This window comes from Rhamphochromis sp. 'chilingali' (assembly GCF_963969265.1).
Source record: "Rhamphochromis sp. 'chilingali' genome assembly, chromosome: 15".
Taxonomy (NCBI): Eukaryota; Metazoa; Chordata; class Actinopteri; order Cichliformes; family Cichlidae; genus Rhamphochromis; species Rhamphochromis sp. 'chilingali'.
This window is the reverse complement of record NC_137942.1, coordinates 23,963,688-23,976,931: the sequence shown is the minus strand read 5'-3', so window position 1 is coordinate 23,976,931 and position 13,244 is coordinate 23,963,688. Positions and strand designations below refer to the sequence as shown.

At 42.4% G+C, this 13,244-nt stretch overlaps 2 protein-coding genes across 2 annotated transcripts; one reads left to right on the top strand and one right to left on the bottom strand.

Moving 5' to 3' along the window:
• The first annotated feature begins 1,185 nt into the window (after positions 1–1,185).
• On the top strand, positions 1,186–7,036 carry ccdc97 (coiled-coil domain containing 97). The gene is made up of 7 exons (XM_080906000.1): positions 1,186–1,600; positions 1,714–1,890; positions 2,828–2,987; positions 3,080–3,168; positions 3,257–3,449; positions 3,580–3,703; positions 6,500–7,036. The coding sequence occupies exons 1-7, from the start codon at positions 1,445–1,447 to the stop codon at positions 6,621–6,623; spliced, it is 1,023 nt and encodes a 340-aa protein (XP_080762126.1). The 5' UTR covers positions 1,186–1,444; the 3' UTR covers positions 6,624–7,036.
• Positions 7,037–7,236: 200 nt separating this feature from the next.
• Positions 7,237–9,149, bottom strand: LOC308411940 (uncharacterized protein; the record flags this gene model as incomplete). Its single annotated transcript, XM_080906001.1, has 5 exons — positions 7,237–7,473; positions 7,554–7,659; positions 7,806–7,976; positions 8,072–8,329; positions 9,005–9,149. 5 exons carry the CDS (start codon positions 9,147–9,149, stop codon positions 7,272–7,274), a joined length of 882 nt encoding a protein of 293 aa, XP_080762127.1. The 3' UTR covers positions 7,237–7,271.
• Between the last annotated feature and the right edge of the window lie 4,095 nt (positions 9,150–13,244).

Here is a 13,244-nt window from a genome sequence, read left to right as displayed (position 1 = left end):
TCCCTCATGTTCTCCTGCCATTGAAGTATATGGTTGATCTGAAAACTGCATGCTAAAATATTTTGAAATCTGGTTGATGATAACCCTCTGATACTTTCCACTAAGTTTTATGCCCATGGCTCAAAAACTCCAGCACCACCAATGGGTTAAAGTTGGAGGTGCACTTCATACAACAGTTTATTTTAAATGAATTCCACAAGAAGTTTTAGCCAAACACAGAGAAAAACTCTGCAAGCATTATCTCATAGCATTCACCAATTTAAAAAAAAAAGAATGTTCACTCTTAACCCAAATAGCAGCAGCAATCGACCTTTATTTTATTTTATTTTATTTTATTTTACTTAGTATTACTAGTTGGAGAAATGGCATAATACACATTTAGTGTTAAAGTAAATTCATATTTTGTTCCTCAGTTCTACCACAACAAGATGTAGATCTACCAGCCCTCAGAAGTTGCAGCAAAGGTGAAACCACGAATCCATCCAACAGCTCTTAATAGTAAAATGCACTTTTGCAAAAATACAACATAGTAATTCCAACCCTGACCACAAGACGCATCATTTCCATTACAAGAGCAGCTTTGTTTGTTTGTTTGTTTTCAAAGACTGGCCTTGAATGCCAAATCCTGCTGTACCTCCTCTTCTTTTTCTCCCTTCTTCGATTTTCATGCTTCACAGTCACACCTGAAAGTCTGGAGAGTAAGAAGAGGCTCTTACTCTCCAGAGTGGCTCTCAGACAGAGGACAGCTGTGACCTATCACTTATCTCTCTAAAGCTGAACAGTCCTTGCACACAGAAGCAGTTTAGGGTTCATTGTCTTGCTGAAGAGCACTTCAACCAAGACAAAGCCATGCACAGAGCCTCAAGGTGAAAACATTTCAACCTGACCTTGATAATATTTGGAAAAATACTGGTCATATCACCTAACATATTATTTGAAATCATAGATTTCATAGATTTTAAATAATAGACTATACAGTGATTAAACACCACAGTATGATATGTAAGCAATAATTGATAAAATAATAAAAAAGAAACCTGAGGTGACCCATGTGCAATTTATGTTTAATATTTATTTCTAAAATATTTCTCTATCTTGGAAAAAATTATAAGTATTAAAGTCTGTCACAAGGTGGCGACATATACATATCAAAGAAAAGGCTGTGGGGGAGGAACAATTCTTTCGGTTGCACAGAGAAAAGGGGACACACAAAAGTGACGGACCGTTATTGCGATGAAACGTTATACAAAATAAGTGAAAGGTAAAATAACACGCGAGGTTTCCATGAAAGAGATTTTCTCATCCAAGAGGTTTTACATTAAATTGTAAAAACTAATTGGTCGTTTAAAAGAAACAAACAGGGGAAGTTGGCAGTAGGCTGAGCTTTTCTTAGTGAACCATCGTTAGCTCCTGGGAAGACGGTGGCTAAGTGACACCGCGGTTAATGATGTGGGGAGAGATCGACCCTCCTGTTAAAACACAGCCAAGCTTGTGTGAGACTGAAGACGAGAGGAAAATAGAAGAGATAATACTGCCACGGAGACGGAGATGTGACTCCAGCAGCTCTGAAGACACACAGCGGGTGGTGCAGGACATCCAGGTGAAGCAATCAGCGACAACAGCGTTTGTTTGTTTTTTCTTTTCAACCACAGTGTCAGGTGCGGTCTGCCATTATGACGCCTCGCTGATTTACTCTTTCTGCTCATCATACAGAATATAAACCTGAGCGAGTCCAGCTGTGTGAATGCCATGATGGAGGCCATAGCTGTGAGCGGCGTCTTGGTGAAGAGCCAGCAGATCGGAGAGGCTGAGCTGACCGTGCAGGAGCGCAGAGAGGAGCTGCTGCATCAGTACCGCAGCAGGCCGCTGGTGTTCCTGGAGAGGTACCATGTATGTGCCCACAGTTCAACGTGTGTGTGTGTGTGTGTTAGTGAAGGGCAACATCGCCCAATATAGATGCTTAGAGGCAATGACATTCATAAGTAAATCAAGGCAAACTTCTTTCCCAGTGACGTGCTGCCATTGATGGCACTCTTTATCACTTAATGTGTTACTCTGTTGGAACAAGGTGCCAGCATTGTAGTTCAATAGTAGTGACAGAGCATGAATCAAATTTAAGCAAAAAAGTAGCCTAGTTAGTGCTAGTGTCAGTAATTCCCACATCCCTTTTAGTGTTCCTGTCATATGGAGTGCAACCAGCGAGTGCTCAAATGACACAGTGGAGTCGTTTGTTGACATTTGGGTCACACATCATCAGCTGTTAGCATCTCCTCCTCCTTAGCCTGGCTGTACTTAGCTTTGTTTTTGCCTTAAGGAGTGAAAGAAGTGTGTCTTGTTTTCACTTTCAGTGGGAACAAATTCCTTGTATATTTTGCAGAGTACAGCATTGGCTGATGGTTGTTGAGCTATATATATTTTTTTTAAAGTACTAAATCTTCCTCTGTAGAGGTGGGCCTATCGATCTAAATATCATTTTGATACCAGTGCTGGCATTGGTATTGGGTTTGTACTAGTGCGATACAACTGATACTTCTGTCCTCTGAGTTTAGTTTGCAGAGCACTGAATTGTGTTGAATAAACTGTTATTATTGTTTAGAAAGAAAAGATGTACTTCAAACATGCACTGAGACTGTGTGTTGACTGTTACGTCTACCTATAGCACATTAAATAACAGAAGCTGACCCAAAAGTTCTTTACAGACAGGAACATTTACATTACAGGTCTGCAAAAAATCCAGTTTCAAAATACATTAACTAAATATTGTGGTGTTGGTAAAGATGTGAAGAATTCCATTATTATATTTTGTTTTTCATCTTACAATTTCCAGGCTTGCCTGAAGCCTCAGCATCTCTCAGCATTTGCACATGTCAGCTCAGACCCACGAGCACAGCACTACAGCAAGGTGATACAGAGACGGGCTGCAGGACGCACCGACAGGACCAGAGTCAGGAATCAGCGCTATGCTGCCCTCAGGGCTCTGCAGAAGGGTAGGGGCAGCAGCAGTTAATGATACAGTGGACCCATGCAGCATTTGTGCAGATAGCTTTAGTCTTTGATAGTGCCATTCCTCCTCTTCTAGACGGCCAGTACTTCAGTGAAGAACAGATGCGAATGAGGGAGCCGCTGCTGTACGAACAGTATATCGGCCAGTACCTGACAGATGAAGAGGTGAGTTCTGTTTATCTTGCGTTTTATATGTGATTATGTTTTTGTATATTTCAGAGTATTTTTCTAATTACCTTCATGAATGCTTCAGGTGCTACAGCGCTCCCAGGAGGCCATGCTGGATGGTGCACAGGGAGGACCCGGGGAGCCGGGGCAAGGTACAGGAGGACTCGCCAATCTGCTCCTCAACTCCTACCAGGAACGACTCATCCAAAATCGTCTGCAGGAGGAGCAGGAGAAGGAAGACGGCGCACTGGAGGAAGAAGAGGAGGACGACGACTACGGTCAGTCAGAGTTCGGGTTGAAGAAAAAACTTCACACTGAAGTTAAGCAAAGAAGAAAATTTAGGCTTTTTTCTTTTCTTCTTCTTTTCCCTCCATCTTTTCTTATTCTGCTCTGTGTTTCATGCTGTAGATGACAGAGACCAGCAGAAGGAATGGGAGCCGACGCCAGAGGAGAAGGCTCTTCTCAGAGAGGAGTTCATCAGTCAGATGCACCAGCGTTTTCTGGATGGCAAAGACAAGGATTTCAACTATAGGTCAGTCACACAGCACACAGGAGCAGTTCAAAGACTTCTTCATCGCGTTGTAGCCAACCTAAAGCTGCCTTTGACAGCTCGAGTTCCTCAGACTATTAGGCTACGTTCACACTGCAGGTCTTAATGCTCAATTCCAATTTTTTGATCAAAGCCAATTTTTTTGTCTGCTTGTTCACACTACAAATAAAATGCGACAGCAAACGCGCTCTAGTGAAAACCCTCAAAGCGGCCCACATGCGCAAAAGAGGACGTCACACACAACACGCTCTGTTTAGACTCAGACCAAACAGTATTGTTTGGCCCTTAATATAAAGACTTCGGGCTTCACGTTTCCCAATTTTTGCTTTAAGTTATTTTGTTATTTACATAATAATGTAAATAACCTAATAATGATCCTTATTGCTGTTTTAGAGGAGCGGTGCTTCAAAGGATAGTTGCAGATTTCTGTCAGAATCTGCAGATTATACAGTACAAATAAAATGTTCACGTTGTCTTCCCAACAGTTTCACTAACATCTACACTGGATGTCCAGGAAGCGTTCACGATGTGTTCTCGGGCGCTTCTCCGGAGCTGATAATTGGCGTCTGTCTTGTGTCAGTGACGTAAAAGACGGATTTAATTCGACCTGACCGTTCAAACAGCAGTCGCTTTCTAAAACATCGGATATGTATCGGATTCAGGACCACATATGAAAGTGACCCAGATCGGATTTGAAAATATCGGATTTGTGCCGTTCACACTGTCATACCATGATCGGATATGGGTCGCATAGGGTAAAAAAAAATCGGATTTGATGCGCTTTCGCCTGCAGTGTGAGCGTAGCCTAAGTGTATGTTTGTAGGTGTTTGTAATGTAAGATTTTCAAATTAGTAAGCAGGCTTTTTGAGAATGTTGCTGAAAAAATAACTAGTTTTGTTATTAAAGCTTTGAGATGATCATTCCTCATAGATTAATCAGTTCACAGAATAACAGAACTCCGTAATCTGCCAAAGTTATTTTTGTTAAAGCTCAGCGCAGTTTAAAGGCAGTTCATGAGGTACAGACGACCTGTATTTTATTCATTTGTGTCCTGGATCACGATTTTTCATCTGTCCGGACACATATACACAGATTTTTCTTTCCACAGTACTTTCCACGTGTAAAATCATTTTATCAATACCAAATGCATTACATGGTTATGTGCAGGCACTAAAAACAACTTGGTTGGTGTTAGGAATTAAAAGCTGCAGGTTTAAGTTTAGAAAACGATCACGGTTTGGCCTAAAATTCAATGCTTACTAATTCTTTTGAATCTGTAGCTTTATGTCTGTGAAGGTTCTCAGTCATCCAGGTCATCGTAGTCAAAGGAGCTTGCAAAGAAAAGCGTCTGGACTTCTTTAAGTTGCTTGAAGACGTTTCACCTCTCATCCGAGAAGCTTCTTCAGTTCTAAGGTCAAATGGTGGAGAGTCCCAGATATAAACCTAGTGGGAGTATCCCCCCACAGAGGGACAAAAGGACCCCCTGATGATCCTCTAATCGCCTGAGCCAAGGTGTGAAACTGGGTGTGGGTCCCAATCAGCCAGAGTTTCGGGTGTGTTCATTGTGAAACCTGGCCCCACCTTATTAAGAACGCCTCTTTGCGTTCTTAAAGTCAGCAAAGAGGCACAGAAAAGAAGACCAGACACCAGCGAGGGAGGATAAGAAGGACAGACGCAACAACATTGTCATCCCCTATGTAGCCGGTGTATCTGAGAAACTCAGGAGAGTTTTCTCCAAGCATGACATCCCAGTGTATTTCAGACTCAGCAACACGCTCAGACAGAAACTGGTTCACCCGAAAGACAAAACGCCAAAACACAGACTTAACAATGTGGTGTATGCTGTACAGTGCAGCGAGGAATGCCCAGACCTCTACATTGGAGAGACCAAACAGCCACTTCACAAGCGCATGGCACAACACAGAAGAGCCACCTCCACAGGACAAGACTCAGCAGTCCATCTGCATCTTAAGGATAAAGGTCACTCTTTCGAGGATGCCAATGTTCACATTTTGGACAGAGAGGACAGATGGTTTGAAAGAGGAGTGAAAGAAGCCCTCTATGTCCACTGTGAGCGACCATCTTTGAACAGAGCCGGGGGTTTACGACACCAACTCTCTGCCATCTATAATCCAGTTTTGAGATCCCTTCCCAGATGCCTTAACGCCCACTCACATCCTGGGCCATCTGACCTCAGGAATTCGCACGATAAGGTGGGGCCAGGTTTCACAATGAACTCACCCGAAACTCTGGCTGATTGGGACCCACGCCCAGTTTCACACCTTGGCTCAGGCGATTAGAGGATCATCAGGGGGTCCTTTTGTCCCTCTGTGGGGGGATACTCCCACTAGGTTTATATCTGGGACTCTCCACCATTTGACCTTAGAACTGAAGAAGCTTCTCGGATGAGAGGTGAAACGTCTTCAAGCAACTTAAAGAAGTCCAGACGCTTTTCTTTGCAAGCTCCTTTGACCTGTAGCTTTATGGTTACCATAGTGACATGTTTGCCACTTGTCTGGGCATGTTGCGTGACACATGCTCAAAGTATGCTCCATACTGAAAATACATTACTAACAACTGAACTTTTTCACAACTGTTTTGTTTCATATTGACGCTGTGCTGCACAAGCTGTTGTGAAATCACACATGTTAATACAAGTTAGTAAAGAGACTCCAGAGGAGGGGAAAAGTTACAAACTGAAGTTCAGTGGAAAATGACAAAAATCCCACACTGTGGGCTTTGAAAGTGACTTAAGGTGTTTATGTGTTTGTGTTACAGGGAGGTGGATGAGAATCCAGACTATGACAACTTGGACATTGTCAACAGAGATGCAGAGGATAAATATTTTGATGACGATGATGACGAAGAAGAGGAAGAGGAGGAAGAAAATATGACAGAATAGTACCCGTGTTATTAATAAATGAATGAACTGTAAATATAAATGTACAAAAAGAGTTTCCATTCTATTTTTTAGTTTGACATCTGAACACAAACAAAAGATGTAATAAACATGTTTTTGGGGTCTTTTGAAAATTTGTATAAATATGATTTTCTTGTTCAAAACTCAACAGAAACATGTATTTATTTAGGTTTAGATGTACGCGTGTCAGATTGCTTTGTATTGTGTGGACTGAAAATGAGTGACAAAGCAGCCAATGATGGCTGGAGAACTTTTGCTCAAGGCCACTTCAAAAAATTCAAGGAATGTATTCTTCTAATTACAATGCTGTTCCTTACAATGATTATTACAGGTTGGGCAAAGTCCAAAGAAAACAGTTTGACAACATCTGCACAATTTACCGATAAAAAGCATCAATGTTGTTTATTCAGAATTTCAAGAAGAAAATATCAGCTGTATGTGGAATTATTAAAACAAAGTAAAACACGGTGATCAGCAGTGTGAAAGGAAAACTGAGACAAAGTACAGTTTTATGATTTTGTTGCTTTTCTCAAAAGTAACAATTAACCAAAGAAACCTCCAAATAACGCATGTCATTTGTGGACATACTGCAGCCATTTTTCAAATTTAGCTTTACAGAAGCATTAATCTTCATTTTTTAAGTTCTTTTATTATCAAAGTGTAACACTCTTCTTGTAATTTTAAGACCTTCAGTTGCATTTTTAGTTTCTCCCTCTTCAGTTGATCAAGATCCGTTGTATTCAAACCAGAGCTGACTGAGGGCCCAGGCGACAGAGTCTCTGACATGTGAGAGAAATTAATGCCGACAGAGGTTTGACTTGCTGGAGATGAGCTGTGGAAAAAAGTTAACTTTTAAGATTGTTTGACTAAATTAAAAATCTTTACCTAAATGATAGGACAGCTACATCTTACTTCCTTTCTGGCCTCGTGGATTGTAATGCAGCTACATTGTGGCCAGAGCAGTGGACATCTTTATGTTCACACTCATCTGACGCAGCCCGAGGTTCACAGGAAAGACCTGTACATTTAGAAAACATATTGGGGAAAAAAAGACCAGAAAAGATTAAAAATAATAATAAAAAATAAAATAAATACATGAATTTTTTTCTCTTAAAAAAAGCTGAAAGAAATCCTGCTAGTGATTTCAGTTTTTGAACGACTCACTCATTTCCTCTTCTGTTTTTTCCTCCACATTCTGCTGTTTGATTGGTGTGTTTCTTTCCACGTCTCTGGTTTTTACAGTGACTTCAGATTTTGGCATGTTAGGAGGATCGTCTCCTTCTTTCTCATTCCCACAGTTTGCTGACTGTGCATCTCCTCTCTCTGCTGAGCTTTCTGTACAAAAGACAAAATGTTACCAAAAAGTGAAATTAATACACACATAGAAAGTATTTACTATTTTCCATTAGGAGAATTGTGGGAAATATCACCTTTAATAACACACTTGTCAGTGTGGTTAGAGGCAACAGCAGGTACAGCTTCAGATTCCATTCCTCCCGTTTCCATTTCATCTTCCTCTTCTTCATTCCCAGCATCTTCTGAGTTTACAACCTCGTTTTCATGTCCAGACCCGACCTTCTCTTCAGCTCTCTGCTCTGTTTTCACTGCCAGCTGCCCACTGCTTAGAAACTGGTCCTTATCTTCAACAATATCTCCCCCAGCTTCTTCTGCAGGCTGTATTTTTGCTTCTTGATAGGGATAACAATGCATTAGATTTATGCATGTACACTTTATAATTATTTGTAATTACTATTAGTAGAATCAAATAATTTCTCAAAATAGTTTTCAAGTTAGCAGCACTCAAACTGTGTGGTCTTCTGCTGTTGCAGTTCATCTGTTTCACTGTTTGGTGTTCAGAGATGCTCTTGTGCATACCCTGATTGCAATTAGTCATTATTTGAGTTACTGTTACTGTCTTTCTATCAGCACAAAGCAATCTGGTCATTTTTCTTTGACCTCATTTTACACCAGAGAACTGCTGCTCACTTGATATTTTCTCTTTTTAGGACCATTCCCTGTAAACTCTACAGATGATTGTTGGGAAAACCCGAGTAGCAGATTCTGAAATATTCAGACCGGTGTAACTGACACCCACAGCCATGCCATGTTCAAAGTCACTTCCAGTTGTGGTCATGCATTGATTATGGCCATGAATGTATGGAAGAGGATTAGGACCACCGGAGGGGAAAAAAAGCGGGCACGTCTTCCTTTCCAGAATTCTGAGAAAAAGTCAGAATTCTGACTTTTTCTCAGAATTCTGACTTTTTTCTCAGAAGAGATAGTAGGAATCTCTTCTAGAAAAACACTGACAAAATAAGAAAGCCAAAACACATGCAACTGTTTTTGGGTTTTGAAGAACTCACTCAGTAGCACTTTTGGCACAGTTTGTATTGCCACATCTCTGGTATTTCCACTAACTTCAGACCTGGACATATCAAGAGGATCTTCTCTATTTTGTTCTTTGTCATCCCCACAGTGCACTAAATGGCCGTCTTCTCTGTCGTCCATCCTTGCATCTTTGCAAAAGTCAACATGTCAATTAATCAAATATATGAAAAAAATGCACAGTGGCTATTAAATATTTATTTGATGTTAAACTGTTTTAATACCAGAGTTTAAGACACTGGATTCAGTTTTATTCACTATTTCCAAAGATGTGGAAGCTTCCTGTTCTTTTCTTTCACTGCTTTGTGGTAACTGGTCTTCACTGGCTTCCCCATCACTTCCATTGATGGATAGGTCATGTATGTGTGAGGGAGCAATGAGTGTCGCTGCTGCAGTGGGTGTGTTAACTTTTGCTGAGCTGCTGCACTCTCCTGGACGGGTCATCCACTTGGAGTGACAAGCACCTGTTCCCTGAGGCAAAATTAAACATTTAAATTAGATTTACATTTACAACACCAGATATTCATTTTTAAATTACACAGGTCTACAACCAAAAAACTGCATAAGATTTCAGATTTGTTCATTTTTCATCATGCTAAATAAGTTCCGGATTTTCTCTGCTGTATAAGCCACACTCAGTTTACATCCTGCATTCAATCTGGACCATGCACATGTTTTAGTTCTGTATTATGGCTCCAAGAGGTTGTGTAATTTCTCCAGACAACTTTTGTTTTATTTGTGGTGAATAAACTGTTAACAAAGGAACACAAGTGATTTTGTGAAGAAAGTTTATTTTGCTTACTTCAAGTTGAAACTTGGGAATCAAGACAAACCATGGGCTCCTCACAAGGTGTGTAGAAGATGTAGGGAAGATATGTTTTGGTGGTTTAAGAGTAAGAAAAACTCATTTCCTTTTGGTGTGAACTGCAAAACCACACTACTGATTGCTATTTCTGTTCAGTAGATTTAAGAGGCTTTAATACTAGAAATAAAAAGAACATATCTTACTCAAATTTTAGTTCAGCTATCAGTGCCTCATACCTCAGAAATACCAGTTCTACACCCACCTTCAAGTTAGATGATATCAGGAGTGATTCTGAGGACGGAGACACATTACCTCACCAGGACAAAACTACCTCAGATTTTTCTGTTGATGAGGGACCCCAGCCATTTTCTCAGAGCGAGCTTATTGATCTAGCCAGAGATTTAGGCCCTTCCAAAGATGGAGCTGAATTGTTGGGTAAAGACTTTTTATGTTTTGCAAAAAAACTGTATGTGATGGAGGAAAATTGAGATCATTTTGGATTCAGCACCCCAAAAAACCCACCAGTGTTTAAGATTAAACAATGGAAAACTCGCATTTGCTGTTTTCAGTGTTTCTTTTAATTGCTGTATGATCTTGTATGATGGTAGAAGACTGTGAAATACTGAAAACTAGAATTTTGAGTGGTATAGAGTGGCACTGGTCCCAAGTTATATATTACTCTTCTGTTTTAAAGAAATCCAAAACAGTTTGAAAAGGATCTGTTTGGCAAAGGGGTCATTTTCCAGCATGACAATGATCCCAAACACACTGCCAGGGCAGTAAAAGAATGCCTGAATAGAAATGGATGGATTGGCCTCAAGACACCCCGGACATCAACATTATTGAATCAGGACATCTTGAGAGAGAACTGGTAGACAGAACAATCAGCCGAGACTGCAAGACCAGACTGACCAACCTGTGCACTGCCTGGATTGATTACAAGAAGGCCTATGACTCAATGCCCCACAGCTGGATACTGGAATGCCTAGAATTGTACAAGATCAATGGGACCCTAAGAGCCTTCATCAGGAACTCAATGGGGATGTGGCGTACAACACTAGAGGCCAACTCCAAGCCCATAGCACAAGTCACCATCAAGTGCGGGATCTACCAAGGAGATGCTCTGTCCCCACTGCTGTTCTGCATAGGCCTGAACCCCCTCAGTGAGATCATTAACAAGACTGGCTACGGATACCGACTACGGAACGGAGCAGTTGTCAGCCACCTCCTGTACATGGATGACATCAAGCTGTATGCCAAGAGTGAACGAGACATCGATTCACTGATCCACACTACCAGGCTATACAGCAATGACATTGGAATGTCGTTCGGACTGGAGAAGTGTAGTCGGATGGTAACAAAGAGAGGGAAGGTAGTCAGAACAGGGGGGATTGAACTACCAGAAGGCAACATTGCAGACATAGAGGACAGTTACAAGTACCTGGGGATCCCGCAGGCGAATGGGAACCATGAAGAGGCCGCTAGAAAAGCTGCAACCACCAAGTACCTACATATTTATATATATATATATATATATATACACATATATATATATATATATATACATATATATATATATATATATATATATATATATATATATATATATATACATACATATATATATATATAAACACCCAGCACGCCCCTGCGGGCGGTTTATCCTTCAAGCTCGGGTCCTCTACCAGAGGCCTGGGAGCTTGAGGGTCCTGCGCAGTATCTTAGCTGTTCCCAGGACTGCGCTCTTCTGGACAGAGATCTCCGATGTTATTCCCGGGATCTGCTGGAGCCACTCGCCTAGCTTGGGAGTCACCGCACCTAGTGCTCCGATTACCACGGGGACCACCGTTACCTTCACCCTCCACATCCTCTCGAGCTCTTCTCTGAGCCCTTGGTATTTCTCCAGCTTCTCGTGTTCCTTCTTCCTGATATTGCTGTCATTCGGAACCGCTACATCGATCACTACGGCCGTCTTCTTCTGTTTGTCTACCACCACTATGTCCGGTTGGTTAGCCACCACCATTTTGTCCGTCTGTATCTGGAAGTCCCACAGGATCTTAGCTCGGTCATTCTCCACCACCCTTGGGGGCATCTCCCATTTTGACCTCGGGACTTCCAGGTTATACTCGGCACAGATGTTCCTGTACACTATGCCGGCCACTTGGTTATGGCGTTCCATGTATGCCTTGCCTGCTAGCATCTTGCACCCTGCTGTTATGTGCTGGATTGTCTCTGGGGCATCTTTACACAGCCTGCACCTGGGGTCTTGCCTGGTGTGATAGACCCCAGCCTCTATGGATCTTGTACTCAGAGCTTGTTCTTGTGCTGCCATGATTAGTGCCTCTGTGCTGTCTTTCAGTCCAGCTTTGTCCAGCCACTGGTAGGATTTCTGGATATCAGCCACCTCCTCTATCTGCCGGTGGTACATACCGTGCAGGGGCCTGTCCTTCCATGATGGTTCCTCGTCTCCCTCCTCTTTCTTGGGTTTCTGCTGCCTGAGGTATTCACTGAGCACTCGGTCAGTTGGGGCCATCTTCCCAATGTATTCTTGGATGTTCCTTGTCTCATCCTGGACTGTGGTGCTGACACTCACCAGTCCCCGGCCCCCTTCCTTCCGCTTAGCGTACAGCCTCAGGGTGCTGGACTTGGGGTGAAACCCTCCATGCATGGTCAGGAGCTTTCTTGTCTTTATGTCAGTGGCTTCTATCTCCTCCTTTGGCCAGCCTATTACCCCAGCAGGGTACCTGATCACGGGCAGGGCGTATGTGTTGATGGCCCGGATCTTGTTCTTACCATTCAGCTGACTCCTCAGGACTTGCCTGACCCTCTGCAGGTACTTGGTGGTTGCAGCCTTTCTAGTGGCCTCTTCATGGTTCCCATTTGCCTGCGGGATCCCCAGGTACTTGTAACTGTCCTCTATGTCTGCAATGTTGCCTTCTGGTAGTTCAATCCCCTCAGTTCTGACTACCTTCCCTCTCTTTGTTACCATCCGACTACACTTCTCCAGTCCGAACGACATTCCAATGTCATTGCTGTATAGCCTGGTAGTGTGGATCAGTGAATCGATGTCTCGTTCACTCTTGGCATACAGCTTGATGTCATCCATGTACAGGAGGTGGCTGACAACTGCTCCGTTCCATAGTCGGTATCCGTAGCCAGTCTTGTTAATGATCTCACTGAGGGGGTTCAGGCCTATGCAGAACAGCAGTGGGGACAGAGCATCTCCTTGGTAGATCCCGCACTTGATGGTAACTTGTGCTATGGGCTTGGAGTTGGCCTCTAGTGTTGTACGCCACATCCCCATTGAGTTCCTGATGAAGGCTCTTAGGGTCCCATTGATCTTGTACAATTCTAGGCATTCCAGTATCCAGCTGTGGGGCATTGAGTCATAGGCCTTCTTGTAATCAATCCAG